Here is a 20764-nt window from a genome sequence, read left to right as displayed (position 1 = left end):
TATGGTGCATGCAGATTCCATATATAATCAATGTGTAAATGAGTATATCTAAATCTATACCTCAAATTACTATTTTTAATATACTGGAAGGAACTGCTTTAGCTACAGAGATTATTCTTTCATAGCCAGCGTCAGTATTTGTTGGAATACCTTAAGTCTGAATGAAAGACAATTTTTAATAAAAATTTCTCTGAGCACCCCACTGCTTGCGAGCTGTTCATGGACTGGAACACAAACGATGTTTGACAGGTTCACGGTGCATTATTAGCACAGCCCCAAAGTAGGGGAAATCCTGCGGTACAAAGTCCACCTAAAGAGCTCTGGTGGCAGAGGATTCCCAGGGGACTCTGACAAACCAGTTTAGCCTGTACTTTCAGGAGGGGTACTATTTATCATGGTTCTTAACAGAGGAAAATCTGATTTTAAAGTTACTAAATCCTGGCCGGGCGTGGTGGCGCACGCTTGTAATCCCCGCGCTTGGGAGGCAGAGACAGGAGGATCGCGCAGGTTCGAAGCCAGCCGCATGCGCTGGCTTAGGAGACCCTGTTTCCAAATAAAAATGTAAAAATAGGTCTGGGAGTGTAGCCCGGAGGTAGAAGGGCCCAGGAACCCCAGTACCACCAAATAAATAAATAAATAAATAAATAATAAAGTTACTAAATCCTTAGAAGAAAAAGAAGGCAGGGTGTTCGAGATGAGTTCGTGTTTGCCCCTCCTGTTGTGGGGAAACATTCCAGCTCATTTTCCCAGTTAATCCCCTTCCTATTCTATTAAGAGTGTGGCTCAAGATTCTTTTCCCAATTGGTTTCATTGTTTCTCGCAGTGTTGTCTGTTTCAACTGCGTTTGCTCCTTAGCTCCCTCGGGGTAAGGAATGCTAAATTTGGCAGTGCTTTCTCATAAAGTGTGGCCTAAAGTATAAAGTACTTTTTAATCCAAGAAACTCTGCTCATGGGTGTGCGTTCCAGCAGCCCCTGCCTCCACACTCTGTGGGACTACACACAGGCGTACGCACACACACATGTTAATTACAAGAGTGCTCTCAGGGATTGCGGTGGTGAGGGTTGGAAAGGTGTGTTTCTGCAGACTTCATCCCCCCAAAGGAGTCACTGACATTAAAACACACTCTTCTATTTTTCTAAAACTGTGTGCAACTAGAACAGATTCTAAAAATAATTGCTTCCCTCCCCTCCTCCCTAGAAGCCAAAATAGCACATTTATTTTTTCCTACATGCACCACCTACTCCTCTTTAAAACATGTTTCACAAAATCTTAGTACTGAAAGGAACATTAAAGGACCATCTGGGTGGTTCTTTTACTATCAGATTAAACATGATAAATGAAGTCAATAAAGATATATTTACCATCGAATTAACTGCCTTTCTCCCTCAAACCGGCAGTCTTTCAAATTAGCCTAAGCACTTTCCACTTAGGTTAAAAAAATGCATAACCATTTTTAAAAAAACAACAAACCTTAAGTTTGGGGTATTTTTTTTTCACAAATCAAAGAAATTGTGAGAAAAATTGCCTATTGCTTTGTGCTAAGCAGTAATTTATGAACTCCAAGACATAAGTCTAGAATAATTCACTAGCAAAACACATCCACACACTATCATTCCCTTCAAGGACAGTCTAAAGGACCCCTAAATGACTCAGAAGATTCAATTAACAAGATAATTGGTTTATCTGCTCAATCAAGGGTCCTCTGGAGGCTATTGAATACTTAGCAGGACAGTTATTCTGTGTTGTGTCTCCTTAAATATTATATTTAAGCTAGGCTTATCCTGACATCGAAAATAGATCTGATTTTTAAGACTTGGGGTTTTCTTTTGCTCCTTTTTGTTGCAAGGAGTGGGGGTAGAGAAGGGATAGAGACTCGTGTGTGAAAGGAGGCTGATTCACTAGGAAAGAATTGTAAGGAAAAAAAATTATATTGCCCAGAATGGCTGTAATTTGGCTGGAAAGTCTCACAGCTGATGCAACTCCAGGGTCAGTCTTTGTTTCCTTCCAGTTTCAGGTTGCAAAAGGAAAGCAATAGCAGTCAGCACAAGAGAGCTGGTGTTGGGTAGATTCAATAGGACCTGGCAGCTCCCCCTGGCCAGGTTAAAATATGGTTCTGAGCACATTGCTAATAGTGTCAGTCACAAATAATAAGATTCTGCATGGTTTTAGTATCCGGGCCTCATCCTGGTTTATTCTGAGAACAAGGCCATCTGCCAGCCAGGCAAAGAGGGAAAAGGAAAAAAAAAAAAAAAAAAAAAAAAGCCAGTCCTGCCCAATACTGCCACCTTCTGGCCACTATGGAATCACATGCTCATTCCTTCCCATTCTAACAAAAACAAAGCCCAAACAAAATTCAAGCTTAAATACAGACATCTAAGTTCCCGACTTACCATTACTATACTATTGTGTGTGTGTGTGTGTGTGTGTGTGTGTGTGTGTGTGTGTGTCTGTCTGTCTGTCTGTCTGCCTGTCTGTGTTAGTTACTGGGGATTAAACTACCCAAAGGTATTCTATTTCTGACTCACTGTCATTTATTAGTTTATTTTTGACTTTGAAACAGGTCTCATTAAGTTGCTGAGGGCCTTACTAAGAGGCTGAAGATGACCTTGAACCTGTGATCCTCCTGTTTCAGCCTCCCAAGTACTGGGATTACAGGAGACCATCACCATGCCTGGATCTATGCTATTTTTTTAAAAATGCTAGAACTTATAAACTATAAGTAAGCTTTCCATTCATGCTTCCCTTTTTCACTGCAATACTTATGTGGTTTTTTTTTTTTTTTGTGGTACTGGGGTTCCTGGAAACCCTTCCACCTCCGGGCTATACTCCCAGACCTATTTTTATACTTTTTTAAAATTTAGAAATAGGGTCTCTTAAGCCAGCGTGGCTGGCTTCGAACCTGCGCGATCCTCCTGTCTCTGCCTCCCAAGCGTGGGGATTACAAGCGTGCACCACCACGCCCGGCCTACTTATGTGGTTTTTACCAACAAAAACTAAGCTGGTATTTCCAACCATTTATCCAGTAATAGGAAGATGGAGATAATTTTACAAATTAAAATATTTCTGTCCCTCCCTTCTTAATAACCAAACTTCCAGAACGTTTCGCTGCGCCAGAGAATCTATACTCATGGTGACTAAGAGATCAGACAGAATTTTGAAATCTTCTTGGATATGTCCAGAACTGAAATCCTGCAGGTTAAAGGCTGAAGACTAACCATTGCTTTCTTGCTTCTGAGTCCAAGGAGGCAAAGTCCCCCTCTAGCCACCCCATCAGTGGGAATGCAATGGACTTCTTCAGTGAGTCTGAACTACTCACCAGACAAGCAGGTTTTTGTTTGTTTGTTTGTTTTCCCCTGTATGGTGAGGAAGTAGGGGGATGTGAAATCGGGACTTAGAAGATGCCTATTTTATTCACATCCATTGGTCACAGGGGAGGGGGTCAAGGACAACCATAACAGGTGACAAAACTTAGCTGCTAAGCCAGGCATTGCTGAAAAGCATTGGTAGGAAGTAGAGCTGAAGAAAGTGAACAAGTTCCTGAAATTCTGGCCCTTCTGGAAGCCATGTTTTGCTTTTCATAGTGGACACAGGAAGAATGGCCGCACAGCCTTCTCACCGGGGAGCAAGATCCAAGATGAGGCCTAATAAGGGGTCGCGGGGTAAGCCCGCCTTGGACATTTGCACAGTAGGTCTCAAAGGCCAGTGGTCAGAGGCCACCTTCCCCCAAAGGCCCCAGGCTGTGCGAGGCAAGCAAGGGTCAAAGATGAAAAGCAATGTCCTCAAAGAGCAGCAGCCTCTGATGAAACTGCTACCACCTCCCTGTGTGCGAGTGTTCAAAGCACATCTCTCTCCTCTGTTAATCTCCTATTTTGTGAACCGTACCTACTGTTTCCTAAAAATAGGTACTACTTACGCCAGCTCTGGGCTTCTGAACATCTTTAATAGATGGGGCCTTTAGGACTGTCATTAACATTTCACGATGTCCTTTAATATCACTTAGAACATCAAAACAAATGAGATCGGGCAAATTTCTGCTTTCATATAATGTGTAACTACCTAGGGACCCAGAGACAAGAGCTTACCTTTTACTTCTGTCCTCTGTGGTGTCCAGCAGAATGCTGATTATGATATGTAATAAGTGCTAGTGATTGAGAAAGAGCATTGCATTGAGAGAGAGACAAAGAGAGAGTTCAAGGAATTCAGATTCCATGTTATTGAACTACTGTCATTAAAGCAAATAACGCAGGAGGATGTACCTTTAAGGATACTGTGAGTGACATTCTTTTTATTTATTTTTTTTTTGCAGTACTAGGGGTTGAACCTGTACTAGTATTGGGGAGAGGTTTTAAAATGTATTAATGTACCAGTATTGGAAAAGATTTCCAATTTTGAAAATATATTGATACAAAAGAAAGCCGGAGCCAGGGAAGAGGTTTCTTTACATTTCTTTTTTTATTTTTATTTTTATTTTTTTGGTGGTACTGGGGGTGGAACTCAGGGGCTTTCTACCTCCGGGCTATACTCCCAGACCTATTTATGTTTTACTTGGAAACACGTCTCACTAAGTTGCTGAGAGCCTCACTAAGTAGCTGAGGCTGGCTTTGAACCTGCGTGATCCTCCTGTCTCAGCCTCCCAGGCGCAGGGATTAGTGCAGTACCATGCCCCAGCTGTTTCTTTACATTTCTAAGGAAGAGACAGATGGCCTGAGGGATGGGAGGAAATCCCAGATCCTGGAGAAACAATTTAACACATCTTGAGAGGGGAACAAAAGGTAGAGGCCTGTATTTGGAGACAGGGCCGCCCCAAATCCAGCTGAAAATAGCAGAAAAAACTGGGCTAGAGATAGGGCAGCATATCTACAGATCAAAGGACCTGCCATAGACTTGATCAGGATAAAAACACTCAGTAAACTGGAGTTCTTTGGTATATTCATTCGAATTGCCCCTTGTGCCCCTCTCCGGCACAGGGCTGTGACTATCTCCTCTATTTCTATCTTTTTAATAAACTTCTTTAAATCTTCAGCAACTGGCCAAGCTATGCATATTTATTCTTAGCTTAGGACAAGAATCCGTGATTTTTTTTCTGGTTTTGGTCATTTTGGGTTTTGTTGTGGGTTGAGGGAAAATGTATCTGGGACCCTAGTAGGGGTCCCCAAGAACAGTTTCCCCACACCTAAACTCTCCCAATCCATAACAGAACCCAGGGCCATTCTACCCCGAGCTACATACTTCTGGCCCTATTTTTTTTTTTTTTTTTTTGAAACAGGGTCTCACTAAGTTGCAGAAGGCCTCACTAAGTAGCTGAGGCTGGCCGCGAACCTGTGATCCTCCTGTCTTGACCTCCAAGTACTGGGATTACAAGCCTGTGCCACTACGCCTGGCTCTGTGAGTGACATTCTGCCTCTCAGGAGCAGTAGCTGCAAAATAGCATCAGTGAGGAACAGTCCAGGCTTAGGCGCTGGGCTTGGGAACTTCACTTCTAGGGACTAAAAGTGGGGAAGGAACCAGGAGCACAGCCCCTGTGGTGATTAGAGCTGATAACGAATTCCTATGGTAGAAGTTGGGAATGGCTCAAACTCTGCAATACATTACTAAAGATCAACTAGAAACAGGAAAGCTGAAGGGTGGCTGGCTATTGTGTGTGTGTGTGGTGGGGGGGAGTTGAGGACTGGCCCAGAAATTCCAAAGCTGTTCCTCTCTGAGGGCTGGAGGAAGCCATGGGGCAGGTCAGCATGATAAAGAAATTGGCAGCACACTGGGCATTGCTAAAAACCAAAGCTTTGCCCTGAGGCAATGATTCTACAAACCTAATCCTGAGAGGAGGCAGAAAGAAAATATTTTATAAGAGTCAGCGAGGGTTTTCCTGGCTATTATTTCTAGAGAATGTGGTCTAGCTTCTGCGATGTCAGTTCTGAAGCTCACCCCCCCCTCCCCCAGGGACTAAGTTGGGCAAAGTCTTTATGAAACTGAAGTAGATGTTTTTTTCTGAGTTTCCTGATGAAGCAAAGAAAAATATGAGTACCTTTTTGTGATTAAGGTAAACATGAGATTTATCATCAAGCAGGGTCACTTCTGAGAGCCAAAGGGGACAGTACTGATAACCACCCTGGGACAACAGTCATCATATGGCTCAGTCCCTGGCAAGCACAAGGTGTGTCCACCCACCATTACCAAACACCCACTCCACATCCTGTTTCCCTCTCAATTCTCTTCCAATTTATATTTTTCTTTTCTTTTTTTCTTTCTTTTACTCTTTCTTGGTGCTAGGGATTGAATGCAGGGGTATTTTTTTTACCTCTAAGCTATACTCTCAGCCCTATTTCATTTTTTATTTTGAAACAGGGTCTCATTAAGTTGCAGAGGGCCTCATTAAATTGCTGAGGCTGGCCTGAAACCTGTGATCCTCCTGTCCCAACTTCCCAAGTAGGATTACAAGTATGTGCCACCACAACTGGCTCTCATTTATATTTCATTTGGTGAACAACTTTTGTCTTTTCCTAATTTGTTCAATGCTGCATTTGCATTCAGACTGGGCTTACAGTCAGTTATAAAAATATTTTATTGATTGAATAAATTACATAAAAATGAAAAGTTTTTTTAGTGTGTGTGCTAGTAACTCTTTTCAAGAAAGATTTTAGGCAGTTAACTGGTTAAGGTTGAAAATAATTAAAAGATGAGGCTGAGGCTCTTTATTACATATTTTTCTGAATGAACCCCTCAAATACAACTGTTGAGAGCAACCTTGAGCCACTCTTGAGACCTTTGGAGTCCTGTGAAAGGTGACATTGGCCTCTAGTGGATAAAATGGAGAATACAGTCTTAGTGAAAGAAGTCCTGCCACTCTTAACAATTGAAGGAAATGAAACGCTCTAACTTTCCCTTTTTCCTTCTTTTCTTCTGCTGGGAGGGCACACCATCAAAAGCTTCAATTAAATACTTCTCATTGTGAACATCAGCATCTGGAAACATGTATTCATATCAGATTTGTTTTAAGAGTAATAGTAGCCGAGCGTGGTAGGGCACGCCTATAATCCCTGTAGTTAGAAGAGGCTGAGACAGAAGGATCACAGGTATGCAGGCAGTGTGTGTGTGCGCGCGCGCGTCACACACACACACACACACACACACACACACACAGATTTTACACCAAGCTTGAGTAGATTTTCCCACCTACCCGAATTCCTTTTCCTACATAATCTTTTCTAGCCTCCTGGTGTATTTATTGGGATTGCAAGCTACCAAGCATTCCTGAGAGACACAGGGGCATTTTAAATCACTTGCTGATCACAAAGTAAATATTATGTGTGAGACAGGAGGGAAAAGCTGAGACCAAAAGAGGGATGAGTTAAATAGAAAGCAGATATAAATTTGAGGTGAATCGATGAACTATTTTTTCCTTACAAACGAATCAGATGAGAATGTACGCTGTTGGTCTTTCCTTCCCTCCTCTTAGCGCGGGGCCTGACCCTGGAATGTCACGGTGTACATTCCGTTCTGGTGCCATGCTTCTAGCAGCTCTTGCTTCACTGAACAGCTTGTCATCACTTTTTAATCTCCAGGTTTTAAGGACACTACCACCCACTCGCCTTACTCAAGTCTTTATAAACACCCTTAAATATCTCTTACCCTTTATCTGCATGCAGGTTGCTGCTAAGGAAAGAAAACCTTTGGAACCAGAACAATTGCTTCAATCAGAGGGGAGGAGGTCACAGAAGGAAGCACAGGCGCCTTCTTATGTGCCCTGCTGCCAGGCAGAGGGGCAGTGAGGGTCCCTCTGAGAGCTGCTACACAGTCTGCCAAGGCCCTTCTCAGGAGCAAGGCGGGCAAGGCAGCCTGCCAGGACGCTCAACTCCTCCATCAGACTCCTTCAGATGTAAACATCCAAACAAATCCAGGTGCCCAGGTAAAAACAAGAGATTCTTGGATAGCAGCCTCTTGGTTCTGTTCTCCAGTTCAGTTTTCAGCAGTGTGAATCCTATTACACACCTGGTCAAATAGCTGCTCTCAGAGCAGATCTGTATAGGAAGGGGAATCTCAGCCACCTTACTAAACACTCTTGTTTTTCCAAATACCTGGACTTTATACACATGTGTAAAACAGATGGCAACCACGTTCCCATTTCAGTTATGTGGACATATATAGTAAGTCAGTTGGCTGCAGTAGGAGCTTGATGACATGGAAGCAATAGTGCAAATATAATAATAATAATAATAATAATAATAATAATAATAATAATAATGGTGATGATACATAAAATGCTTAAAAAGCTGAAGTGCTCAGACACTGATCCTCTCATTTTTTTTTCTTTTCTTTTTTTTTTTTTGTACTCGGAGGTTGAACCCAGAGGCATTCTCTCTCTGAGCTACACATCCAGCCCTCCTTATTCTGAAACAGGGTTTCACTAAGTTAGGAAGTTGGCCTCAAACCTGTGATCCTCCCATCTCAGCCCCTTAAGCACTAGGCTTACTGGCATGTACCACCACTCCAGCTCATCCCCCCCCCCAACGTTTTTCTCAGTATTTATGCCAGTATATTTATTTATTTATTTATTTATTTATTTATTTATTTATTTTGTAGTACTGGGGATGGAACCCAGGGGCATCTACCTTCGAGCTACACCCCAGCCCTATTTTTTATTCTCTATTTTGAAACAGGGTCTCATTGAGTTGCAAAGAGCCTCACTAAGTAGCTGAGGCTGTCCGCGAACCTGCCATCCTCCTGTCTCAGCCTCCCCAATGTTAGGATTACAGGTGTGCGCCACCACACCGGGCTCAGGATGTCTATCCATAGCTGCAGCCAACTTGTACGGAGAAAGGAAGGCCTGTTATAAAAGGGCGCTATCCAGGTGAAAGCAGACAGCGTAACCACCCACACTCGGGCCACCTTCGAAAATAGAAGGATTTGACTGAAGCGGCCGCCGGTCACCTTGGGCTGGCCGGGGTACCTACCATCTCTCTGAAGGCGCTCTCCAGGGCCCCGATGACCAGGCACTCGTGCGGAATCTTCTTCTCGGTGAAGAAGCGCGTGGGCGGGGTGCTGGGGGACCCCGGGGCGCCCACCCCTCCGCGCAGGGAGGCGGCGCGGGTCAGCGTCCGGCTGTTGGCAGGCGTGTGCTCGGGCTCCTCGCCCAGGCAGGTGGGGGGCAGCACGGCCGAGTTCTTCAGGATCTCCACGATGTCCTGCAGCTGCTCCGTAATGTGGTGCTGCAGCAGGCGCGACGCCACCACGGCCGCCCCGGAGCCCGCGTGGCCGTCGAACAGCGACCAGTAGTGGCAGGAGATGCCCTCGGATTCCTGGGGGACAGGGAGACAGGGTGGATGAGCACGAAGGCCACCTCGGCCCGGCCCGGCTGGCACTGCAGGGCTACGCGCCACCCTCGGCCACTGGGCTGTCCCCGGGGCGGAGAAGAGTGGGCCAAATCATGGGATCATTGTTCAGAGAAGGGTTTCCAGATTAGTGGCTGCTCGTACCACCCGGGGATGAAATGGTCCCTGTCGCTCCTCCTAGAGGAAGATCCCAGATTACTGCACACTCCATTCCTATGTGGAAGGCAACATCCACTTTAATTTGATGTGCCAGGTTGGCCGTAATACTCCACACAGACAGCGGAGGCCTCTACTTTTAACATCGAATCCTCATCTCCCTGTGACTTCAGCCCCAATCTAGGTTTGGTCTGAAGTCTTTGGAGGAAAACCCTTTTGGAAGTAGTAAGAAGGCAGATTTCTCTCTCACCGGGGCCCTGACATTCTCAGATGATTGTCCTATCTTCCTTGGTCTGCATACTGAATTCTCACGTTTTCTTCCTAGACACAGAGTCCGGGCCAAGGCTCATAAGATGCAGATGGTTCAAACCTGTTTTTCCTACTTCCTGTCACCCCTCTCCGGATGCTGTCACTGGGGTCTTTCTGCTCCCTCTTCCCTGAACCTATGCATAGTCTGAGTTCTGTCCATTGTGGATTTAGTGCCTGCCAGAGGATTTCTAGACTCCTTCCTGAGAAGCACTTTTGGAAACTATGTGTAAGTTACACACGTAGAAAGTCTTAGCTATAGGAGAAAAAGAGCTTAAGTATGATATAACTGATAAAATAGAGACTCTAGAAACAAAGCTATATGTGGATGGTCAACCAATCTGTGACAGGAGTGCCAAGAATAACACACTAGGAAAAGAGCAATCGCTTCAATATACAGTGTTTGAAAAACTGGATATCTACATGCAAAAAAGTGAAACTAGATCCTTATCATACATCACCTACAAAGTGAACTCAAAATGGACTATAAACTTAAAGACCTGAAACCATAAATCTTCTAGAGGAGAGTATAAGAGAAAAACTTCTGTTGGTCACTGCGCTTTTGTTTGTTAGTTTTTTGGGTATGGATTGAGCCCAGGGGCAGACTACTTCTGAGCTACATCCCAGCACTTTTTATTTTTTATTTTGAAACAGGATCTTGCTGAGTTACTGAGGGTCTTGCTAAGTTACTGAGGCTGGCCTCAAACCTATAACCCTCCCGTGTCAGCTCCACAAGTACTAGGATTATAGGTGTGTGCCACCACACTTGGCTCCTCAACACTGGTCCTGAAATAATTTTTTTGTTTGTTTGTTTTTGGTGGTACTGGGGATGGAACCCAGGGGCCTTCTACCTCCGGGCTACACTCCCAGACCTATTTTATATTTTATTTGGAAACAGGGTCTCTTAAGCCAGCTGAGCCTGGCTTCAAACCTGTGCGATCTTCCTGTCTCAGCCTCCCAAGCACAGGGATTACAAGCGTACGCCACCACAAATATAAATGGGGGGGGGGGAGGACAAAACAACAAAACAAGCTGGGTGTGATGGTTCATGCCTGTAATCCCAGTACTTGGGAGCTGAGACAGGAGCATTGCAGATTCAAGGCCAGCCTCAGCTATTTAACAAGGTCTTCAGCAGCTTAGTGAGCCCTGTTTCAAAATAACAACAAAATGTAGTTAGACTCTCAGCAATTTAGCCAAACCCTATTTTTTTTTTTTTTAAAGGGCTGGGGTGTAGCTGAGAGAGAATGCCTGCGAATTCAATCCCTTGTACCACGCATGCACTCATACACACACACAAAAAAAAAAAAAAAAGAAAAGAAAAGAAAAGAAAACTTTCAGTGAACTGAGAATAAGAAACCTTCCTCAATCAGATAAAGGGCATCTATGAAAAACCTACAGCTAACATCATACCTCCTGGAAGTTCACAAGGTAAGGTGAAGAGAGGAGAGGATGCCAGGCAGGAATAACAGCAGATGCAAATGGCCTGGGGTGGGAAGGTGGATAGAGAACAAGAGGAAACTAAACCATGGGGGGTGAGGCTGGAAAGGAGGGGCAGGGATAAGGCCTGAGGCAGAAATGGTGGCCAGACCACTCAGTCCTGACAGGACACGTGGAAGATCTTGGGCTTTAGACCAAGAGTAAAAAAAGTCATTGATTTAGGCAAGAGTGACAAAATGGATATTTACTTATCTACTTTTGGTATGAGGGATTGAACTCAGGTGTGTTCTACCTCTGAACTACAACCCCTCCCCCTTTAATTTTTACTTTGAGACAAGCTATCCCTAAGTTACCATGTGGTGGCCTTGAACCTGTGATCCTCCTGTCTCAGCCTCCCAAATGCTGGGTTTAGGGGTGTGCGCCACCATACCTGCCTGGACTTATGTTTTGTAAAGATTGTTCAAGCTATGCTGTGAGGACTAGGTGAGAAGGGTAAAACCGAAGACATCAGGAGATAAATCCTACCCTAAAGAAACAGGCCATTAAATTCGGGCCATAAAAACACACAAAGGACTGAAAGCCCCCAAAAGCAGAAGCGCAAACAGTAGGAACTGGAATGTGGAGGGCCAGTGCTGTGGAAAGAGCAGCAGCTTCATTATTCCAGGGTGTGGGTTCGAATCCCCTCTTCCCCGCCACTCAGCAGAGCAGGTGGCAGGCGGGACCCATGCTTCTGCCGATGCTAAGTGCTCTGTCCTGAAGAAGCCCAGGTCAGCGTGGGCCGGGAGGTCAGGGAAGAATGTGGGCCTATGACGGATGGATTGACAGGTGGTGTGGGAGGCAGAGGCCCAGCAGTACAGGAGTGGGGACCCGGTGGCTTAGGGGGTGCATAGAACCTGGGAGAGGTCCACTCGGTGGTGGAGGTTGTTCTCCCTTCTCCCCACTGCTGATTCCCCTGAAAATACCTCCCAGACATCTCTGCAGCAACATGTGGTCGCATGGTATGCTTGCCAGTGAGCTCCAAGTGGAAAATTCCAGGAGAGATATTGTTTTCCTAATAAAAGAACGAGCTTGCCCTGCATGGTGGCACAACTTGCAATCCCAGTACTTGACTTGGGAGACTGAGACAGGAGGATTGCAGGTTTGAGGTCAACAATTCAGTGAGACCCTCCGCAACTTAGCAAGACTCTGTTTCAAAATCAAAATGAAAAGGGCTGGAGCTTTGCTCAGAAGTAGAATGTCTCTGGGTTTAATTCCTAGTACCAAAAAAAAAAAAAAAAAAAATCCCAAAACAAAACAAAACAAAAAACTCAGCTTGACTGGCTTAGTGTTTGTACCCTCCCCCCCTTCTTTGGCCTTCTTTAAAAAATTTGAGACAGGATCTCACTAAGTTTACTAAGCTGGTCTCAAACTTGTGAACCTCCAGCCTCACCTCTGGAGTAGCTGGGATCACAGCCATGTCCCTAGCGTGGCCTGGTCTTTTGTTTTCCATTCTTCCTTTTTTCTTTTTGCTTGAGTCCCAGAAGCAGTCTCTGGAGGTGAAGTAACCCCCTGGCTGGCAAACAAGCAAGCATGTAAGCAAACAGACAGCCGAAAGCTTCAGGCCAGTATGGTGGTGCAATCTGTCTTGCTGTCTTGCTCTGGAAGAAACACAAGCTTGGGACAGTTTTGCTTCTGGGCTTCCTGTCATGTGGGCTTCATGATATGTGGAGAAACCATGTTTGTTTAGAGGTAAAAACATGAAAAAGAAAGGATGCGTATGTTTCTAGCATCCTGGGATTTGTGGATCGCATAGGAGGGAAAGAAGAATAGCAGGTCCATAGAATAAAGCGGGTCCTTCAGCCAGGGTTCTCAATTTAGGGCATCTATGAATACCATTCAGCGTCTATGAATCTATATTTTCACAAACCTCTGAAATTTAGCCTTTCAGGCTGAGAGTGTCGCTCAGTCGTAAAAAAATATAGCATTTCAGGCTGGGAGTGTAGCTCAGTGGTACAGTGCTTGCCTAGATCCCCATCACCACCACCACCAAAACCCCTCCCCAAAATAAAGAAACTCCAGTTTAGTATTTCCTCCCATTATAAATATAAGACAGCAGTACCTGCAACTTGGTTGTCAATAGAACCAATGTACTATCATCCCCAATACTTTGAATTACTGTTTATGCTTACTGCGACTTTGAAATTAGACTCATTATTTAAGTCCCATTTTGGCTCTTGTTATTTGCTGCAATAAACAGCACAATGTCATATTATGAATTTGCTTAATTTTGATAACCAATGCAATTCATTTCCTTGATACTTCTATGTATTTTTAATTCAATTTTATTTGCATTTAAAAACATAATCCTGGTGAGTCTATGGGCCTCACTAGACTGTCTGGGGAGGTGGGGAGCACCCGCCCAGGCTCGTGGAGGGAGGGTGTGTGGGCGATGGGCTTGCGCTCCAAAGCAGCAGCTACTCGACCCTTCACTACCTCTGACAAAGGGTGGCTTCCATCTTGCAGAAGAGGGAAGTTAACCAGCTCGTCTGGCCAGCTAGTGGTCCAGCAACCTTGGTAACCGAGGAAGTGGCCCAGGCTGCATCCTGGGCATCTGCCTGAGCCTTTTGGAGGGGAGGGCTCCTCCGTAAGGCTGGTGAGCCCTGTGTGGGCCGCAGTGGCCTTCCCGTCTAAACATACTGACAACCAGGGTAAAGTGGCACAGCAAAGTGTCTAGCTCATTACACCTGTCAACCCCAAAGGACTCCAGGCAAGCTGACTGCTACCCGCACACATACCCGCTGCCCTTCTGCACCCAGTTTAAAATCAAGACCCAGAGAATATCTTTAAGGATGCTGATACAAGGGTTGAAGAGAGGCGGAGTGTCCAGGCCCAGTTCTTTTACACTTAACTTTATCATGTTTCTAGAGCCATGGTTTGGACACAAAAAATTGCAGATCCCATGAAATGAGCCATGCCACAATGGAATTGTATTGTATTTTAACGAAAGCAACTGTGCAGCCCAACAGGAAAACTGAGATCCAAGCCTAGAAGCCCATGGAAACCAAGTGTGAAGTTTGACTCGTTTATGCCAGCTTAAAAAGATGAAGGCTTGGCATTCTTCTACTCTGCACAGAATCGTCAAAGTCCTGTGAAAATGTCTTAATCCCCGGCCCATTCCTTCATAATGCTAGCCACAGGGCGCGCACACATCTGAGGGTGGGGGTGGTAAAAACATCGGTCATGGTCAGGTGCGGTGGTACACGTTCTGCAATCCCAGTGCTTTGGAGGCTGAGACAGGAGGACCACAGGTTTGATGCCAGATTTGGCAATTTAGCTAGGTCCTCCAAAACTTAGTGAGACTCTGTTTTAAAAATAAAAAATAAAATAGCATTGGGGGTAGAGCTCAGAGGTAGAATGTCCCTGGGTTCAATCCTCAGCACACACACACACACACACACACAGAATCAGTCAGCATATAAGAGGAATTCTTTCACATTTTTCACAGAAACATGGGGAACTTAAGCTTGATTCTTTCTCAGAAGCTGCCTCTGGCTCCCTCATGTGGCAGGATAGGGGCACTTGCCATGCGTGCTTGGACACTGGTGCTCTCCCAGAGCTGGCTTTAGTATATTGTAACCCATTGATTATAGGGTTCTTGGCTCCCCAGCTAAATGGTATGGTAAATTATAGCACTATTTTTTAAACTAAATTATCCCTTGCAGAATGGAAAACAGGCTTTAAAAATTCTGCAAAGAAAGTTCTGGCAGAAAACACAAACATATAAAGAATGTTAGCTTTTGTATATGTGTGTGTGGTGTGGGGATCAGGGGCCTTCTACCTCCAAACTACACCTTTTTATTGTCATCATTATTATTTCTTTTGTAGTACCGGGGATGGAACCCAGGTTCATTCTGAATTCTACTACAGCCTTATTTTTTAGTTTTGAAACAGGGTCTCATTGAGTTTCAAAGAGCTTCATTAAATAGCTGAGGCTGTCTGCGAACTGCCATCCTCTGGTCTCGGCCTCTTGAATTCTGGGATTACAAGTGTGCGCTACCATGCCCAGCTTTTATTATTATTTTTTGAAACAAGGTTTTGCTAAGTTGCTGAGGGTCTCACTAAATTGCTGAAGCTGGCCTTGAATCTGCAATCAATCCTCCTGTCTCAGCCTCCTAAGAATTGGGATGATGATGATGATGATGATGATGATGATGATGATGATGATTAATTATTTTTGCGGGTCTGGGGATGGAACCCAGGGGCATTTGACCTCCGAGCTACACCCCCTGCCCTATTTTTAAATTCTTCATTTTGAAACCGGGTCTCACTGAGTTGCAGAGGGCCTCAGTAAGTAGCTGAGGCTGTCCGTGAACCGCGATCCTCCAGGTCTAAGCCTCCCAAATGCTGGGATTACAAGCGTTCGCCACCACGCCCGGCTAAGAATTGGGATTATAGGTGTGTGCCACTGCACCAGGCAGTCTGGCATTTTTTACTCCAAATAATAATAATTATATCTTCCAGTGATATTAATATCTAGCCAAAATAACTGAAGTGCCCAAGGAAACAGGTGAAGTATGGAATTATCATCACTATTGTTAATGATGCATTGTGCCTTGTGACAGAGACATTGGCTAGTGACTACAGGAAGCCTTTGCTCTTAGCAAGACAGTAAATGAGTTACTGTGCAAGAATACTCAGAAAAATGCCCGACATATAGCCAACACCATATAATTGTTAACTGCTATTATTTAAAAATATGACCACTGTATTATTAAAAAATTAAATTTAATATATTTTTACAGTTACATACTATATAGATATATACATGTATAGTTATGTATCAGTAAATAATTGAGGATATAGTTCAACAAATCTTTTTTGTTTTGTTTTGTTTTGTTTTGCAGTACTGGGAATGAAACCCAAGGGAATTTTACCTCCAAGATACACCCCCAGCCCTATTTTTTATTTTTTATTTTTTAAACCAGGTCTCATTAAGTTGTGGAGGTCCTCACTATGTAGCTGAGACTGGCTGTAAACTTGCAATCCTCCTGTCTCAGCCTCTCAAGTACTGGAATTGCAAGCATGCACCACCATACATAGCTATTTATTTATTTATTTATTTATTTATTTATTTATTTATTTATTTATTGGTGGTACTGGGGTTCCTGGAAACCCTTCTACCTCCGGGCTACACTCCCAGACCCATTTTATACTTTTTTATTTGGAAACAGGGTCTCTTAAGGCAGCGAGCCTGGCTTCGAACCTGCGCAACCCTCCTGTCTCCGCCTCCCAAGCGCGGGGATTACAATCGTGCACCACCACGCCCCGCGTCATACTTGGCTTTTTAACTGATGGTTTGGAAACCGTTGCTCTAGAAATAATTGTCCAAAGGGGAAAATTGGTGTCCCCTGGTTTCCCTCTGCAAAGACACAAGTTATCCAAGCATTTGATATTCTTCTTTTTTTCCTACCTCACAAACTATCCAGATAATAATATGCTCCAGGGAGGGGCCATATCAACAGAACAAAAATAGTATTTGCCTATTCCATGACAGATTTCACAAAGGATTCCCCGAGTGTGGAAGACAGTTGGCCCCCTCCTTTCCCACTATCCAAGAAAAGAGATTATTTCCTACTGGAAAAACATAGAGTTGACACACAATTCCCTGATTCTCTACTTTAAGCTACTATATGGTTTGATTTTGATAAAGTTTTTGGCCACTTTACAAGATATCACTGACAACATGATCATTTAGTGTAGAATATCTGTTGCCAGCATTCCCTCCACAGTGTGCTTAGTCTTCCTTTTCCTCTTTCTTTCTTTCTTTCTTTCTTTCTTTCTTTCTTTCTTTCTTTCTTTCTTTCTTTCTTTCTTTCTTTCTTTCTTTCTTTCTTTCTTTCTTTCTTTCTTTCTTTTGGTGGTACTGGGGTTCCTGGAAGCCCTTCTACCTCCGAGCTACACTCCCAGACCTATTTTATATTTTTATTTGGAAACAGGGTCTCTTAAGCCAGCACGGCTAATTTCGAACCTACGTGATCCTCCTGTCTCCACCTCCCAAGCGCAGGGATTACAAGCATGCGCCACCACACCCGACAATCTGCAGTTTCTTATTAGAGTCTCATAATAACCCACTGAGAGAGGGAGGAAAGAGGGAGAGAGAGAAGATGAATCCAATGAGGTAGCAGAGGCAAGGGGATATGAGAGAAATATCCTTCCTAGGCCAACATTTTATTGCTATCTACTTGGAAGACTGGTTGTACAACATAGTTTACTTTTACTTTCTCTCTCAGTACTTGGGGCATTCTTCCTTAGAGCTATACTTTCAGCTCTTTTTATTTTGAAACAGTGTCTCACTAAGTTGTTGATAGCCTTGCTAAGTTGTCCAGGCTGTCCTTGTGATCCTTCTGTCTTAGCCTCCCAAGTATTGGTATTACAGAGATTCCCTCCTCAAGGGGGGAAAAAGTCCCTTAATTGTATATGCTTCAGGTAGGCTATTTTTTTTTTCAGGACACAGTAAAATAAAGGTAAGTTTATTTGCTGTGTTTGAAATGCAATTAAAATTTATTTATTTATTTACTTAAAGAGACAAGGTCCATCTGTGTTAGCCAATTTGGCTCTATACCCTTGGATTTAAGCAATTCTCCTGTCTCAGCCCTGTTAGTAGCTGGAATAGTATAGGCACATATAATCTTACCTGGCTGTCTCATAGTTTTAAATACCAATAGATGCATATTAATCTCTGAGCAATAGGAAGTATAAAGTTTGCAACAATTTTGTTGCAAATTTGTGTTGTGATTTATCTTAGACTCATTTCAGGAATGCCCTCAAATTATTACTTTAAATATCAATGACTGCCATGCGTGGTGGCGCACCCTTGTAATCCCTGCGCTTGGGAGACTGAGACAGGAGGATCGCACAGGTCCGAAGCCAGCCTCAGCTACTTAGTGAGGCTCTCAGCAACTTAGTGAGACTCTGTTTCCAAATAAAAATATAAAATAGGTCTGAGAGTATAGCCCGGAGGTAGAAAACCCCTGGTTTCCACCCTCAGTACCACCAATATATATATATATATATATATATATATATATATATATATATATATATATATATATATATATAGTCAATGACTTCCCCCTAAATTAGTTATAGAAAAAAAAGTACTACAAAATCATATGAAATGTACCTGGAAGTGCCTCCATTATAATAACAACCAATACTTTTTGTCTAGCACTTGCCCCATGCCCAGCATGATTCTAAGAACTTTTCATATTTTTCACTCATTTTCTATTTTTAACCCTATTGGTAGGAACTATTATCCTTGGTTTATAGGTGAGGAGACTGAAATATGGAGAAGGCAAGTAACTTGTATAATGTAACACCTGCTAGAAGAAAGAGAGCCAGGATTTGAACTCGGATACCCAACTGGCATTCAGTCAGAAGGCTTTCTCCTCTTGCCATAGTCTCTGAAAAGGGTAGCCTGCCTATAATCTAGCAAGAAATCTGTACTATAAGGACAAAATGGATAACTTCAGTTCTGTTCATCTGAGTCAGTAAGAGCAGCTACCTAAGTTTTCTGGTTGACAAGAGAGAAACTTAATTAACTGCTGGATGGAATGAGACATCATAATTCAAAGGAAGAAATATGACACTGGGGATTGAAGCCAGGTGCATCCTACCTCTGAGTTATACCCCCAACCCTTTCTATTTTGCTAAGTTGCTGAGACTGGTCCTGGATCTGTGATTCTCCTGTCTCAGCCTCCCAACTACTGGGGCTGTAGGTGTGCACTACCACATCTGGATGAGTGCTGTGTTTTTACAAGAGAAGAAGGAGAGAAATAAAAGAAAAACTCAAGAGATATTGATTGCCCTTGCTGGCATTCTTCCCACCAAATGCTGTGAAGTTAAGACTACATATGAAACAAGGAGAAGGTTTCTTCTCAACACTATTTATTTTCCTTTTGCTTTAAGGTTTGCACAGTTGGGGGATCTATTGTGAAACAGTTTTAGTTGTTTTCTCAGCTATGACAGGCATCTTGGTTAAATCTTGTTTTCAGGATTAATCAATGTCCATTGAAGCAGGAACTGTAAAGTTACGCTGGCTGCCACCAGCCTGGTCAACTCCTGGTGGAAAAGTTATCCTCAATCACTGGCAAGAGTTCTTTGTCCCTGGAACTTAGGGATAAGGGTCATGAAGGAAACCATTGCCCTCCTTCTTAAAAAAAAAAATCAAGAAATAGAAAGTTTATATTTTTCTGACACAAGGCAGAACAAAGAGAGAAAATTTAGAGTAAACACAGAAAGGTGAATAAAAGCTACTTCAGTTGCTGTTTGTAGTTGACTTCTTGCAGGGATCAGCGGCCAGATGAGCTCCAAGTATTCCTGGAGGACTGTCACTGCATTACCAAAAGGACTCTTCACTTAATATTTTGGGGGCTAAGAGAGTGTTCCTTACAAAAAATATGGAAAAAATGCTAAATCTTAAGTTCAGAGTTAAAATATCCTGGTCCCTTTTCCCTCTCACCTCTCTCTGCTCCAATTGCCTTCAGCTCCTACAGTGCCGCCCCATGGGTTGCTGGGAAGGATAATCGGCTTCCCTCACCCCTGCCGTGCATGGCCGATGCCCACGTAGCCATCTCCCGGTAGTGTAAGTAGACACTGAACTAACAGATCCGGAAACCACACACTGTGGTCTGTTTTAACTCAAACAAACAGCATGAAGGCTCTCTTAAGGAAACTGACTTGGGATACAGGTTCCACAAGCCTAGTCACAAGCCAAAAACAATGTTTCAAACATGGAGCCATGTGGGGGTGGGGTATGTCCAGGTGATGGCCATGATATCTTGAATATTTCCTACCTAGCCATCTTATGTAAGCATGTGCACTTCTTAATACTAAGGTTATAAAATAGCCATAGTGTGAACTTGTTTTCCTACCTCAGAAGAGTCACCTGGTAGGGGAATTCTCCCCATTTTATCTCACTCCTAGAAGGACTAGCTACATGGGAACTGCAAAGCAAAAGCTCTTGGTAAAGCAATGTTAACTTGTGATGACAATAACAGTAATGCATAGAAACTCTTTATGCCCCTCTGAATCAAGAGAAAGAAGACCAAGAGATGTTGAGAAACTCCATTCATCTTGGTCTGCTTAGTTAAAGGCCCTCAGTGCACAATGGGGAAAAGTTATTAACACCAACAAGATTTAGGGTCTTTCCTGAGGGATGAGATCATGCAAATGTCTCCTGGAAATGCCAGCATTTTGAGCTTCCTTCCATCTTAGTTACTGTGCCGGTATTGGGAAATAACTTTGGTATTAATGTATCAGAAATTAGTTTCAAAATGTAAAAAGTAGTCAGGGTCTGGTTGCTGCCAGGTATCAGGCAGCTTGTTATAACGCAGAGTTCCTCCACCAAAAGTAATTAGTAAGAACACAGAAGAGTTGGAACTCAGGGCCTTCATATTTTAAAGACATAATAAAGGTTTACATAATAAATAACTTCTAGCAGATAGGATAAAATTCCCCAAGAATGCAGGAGGAAGGTTCAGGCCTCTCTCAAGGTGGG

General features: G+C 43.5%; 1 protein-coding gene across 1 annotated transcript in view; it reads right to left on the bottom strand.

Annotated features, from left to right (window-relative positions):
- Positions 1-20764, bottom strand: part of PPM1H (protein phosphatase, Mg2+/Mn2+ dependent 1H) — a gene marked incomplete at both ends in the record, with an annotated part of 281266 nt that overhangs the window by 138667 nt on the left and 121835 nt on the right. The window contains one exon of the mRNA XM_080705408.1: positions 8950-9294. Coding sequence (XP_080561534.1) covers positions 8950-9294 — 345 coding nt within the window. The remainder of the gene's footprint in view (positions 1-8949; positions 9295-20764) is intronic.

This window comes from Muscardinus avellanarius (assembly GCF_963383645.1).
Source record: "Muscardinus avellanarius genome assembly, chromosome: 11".
Classification (NCBI taxonomy): Eukaryota; Metazoa; Chordata; class Mammalia; order Rodentia; family Gliridae; genus Muscardinus; species Muscardinus avellanarius.
This window is presented reverse-complemented; position numbering and strand designations above follow the sequence as displayed.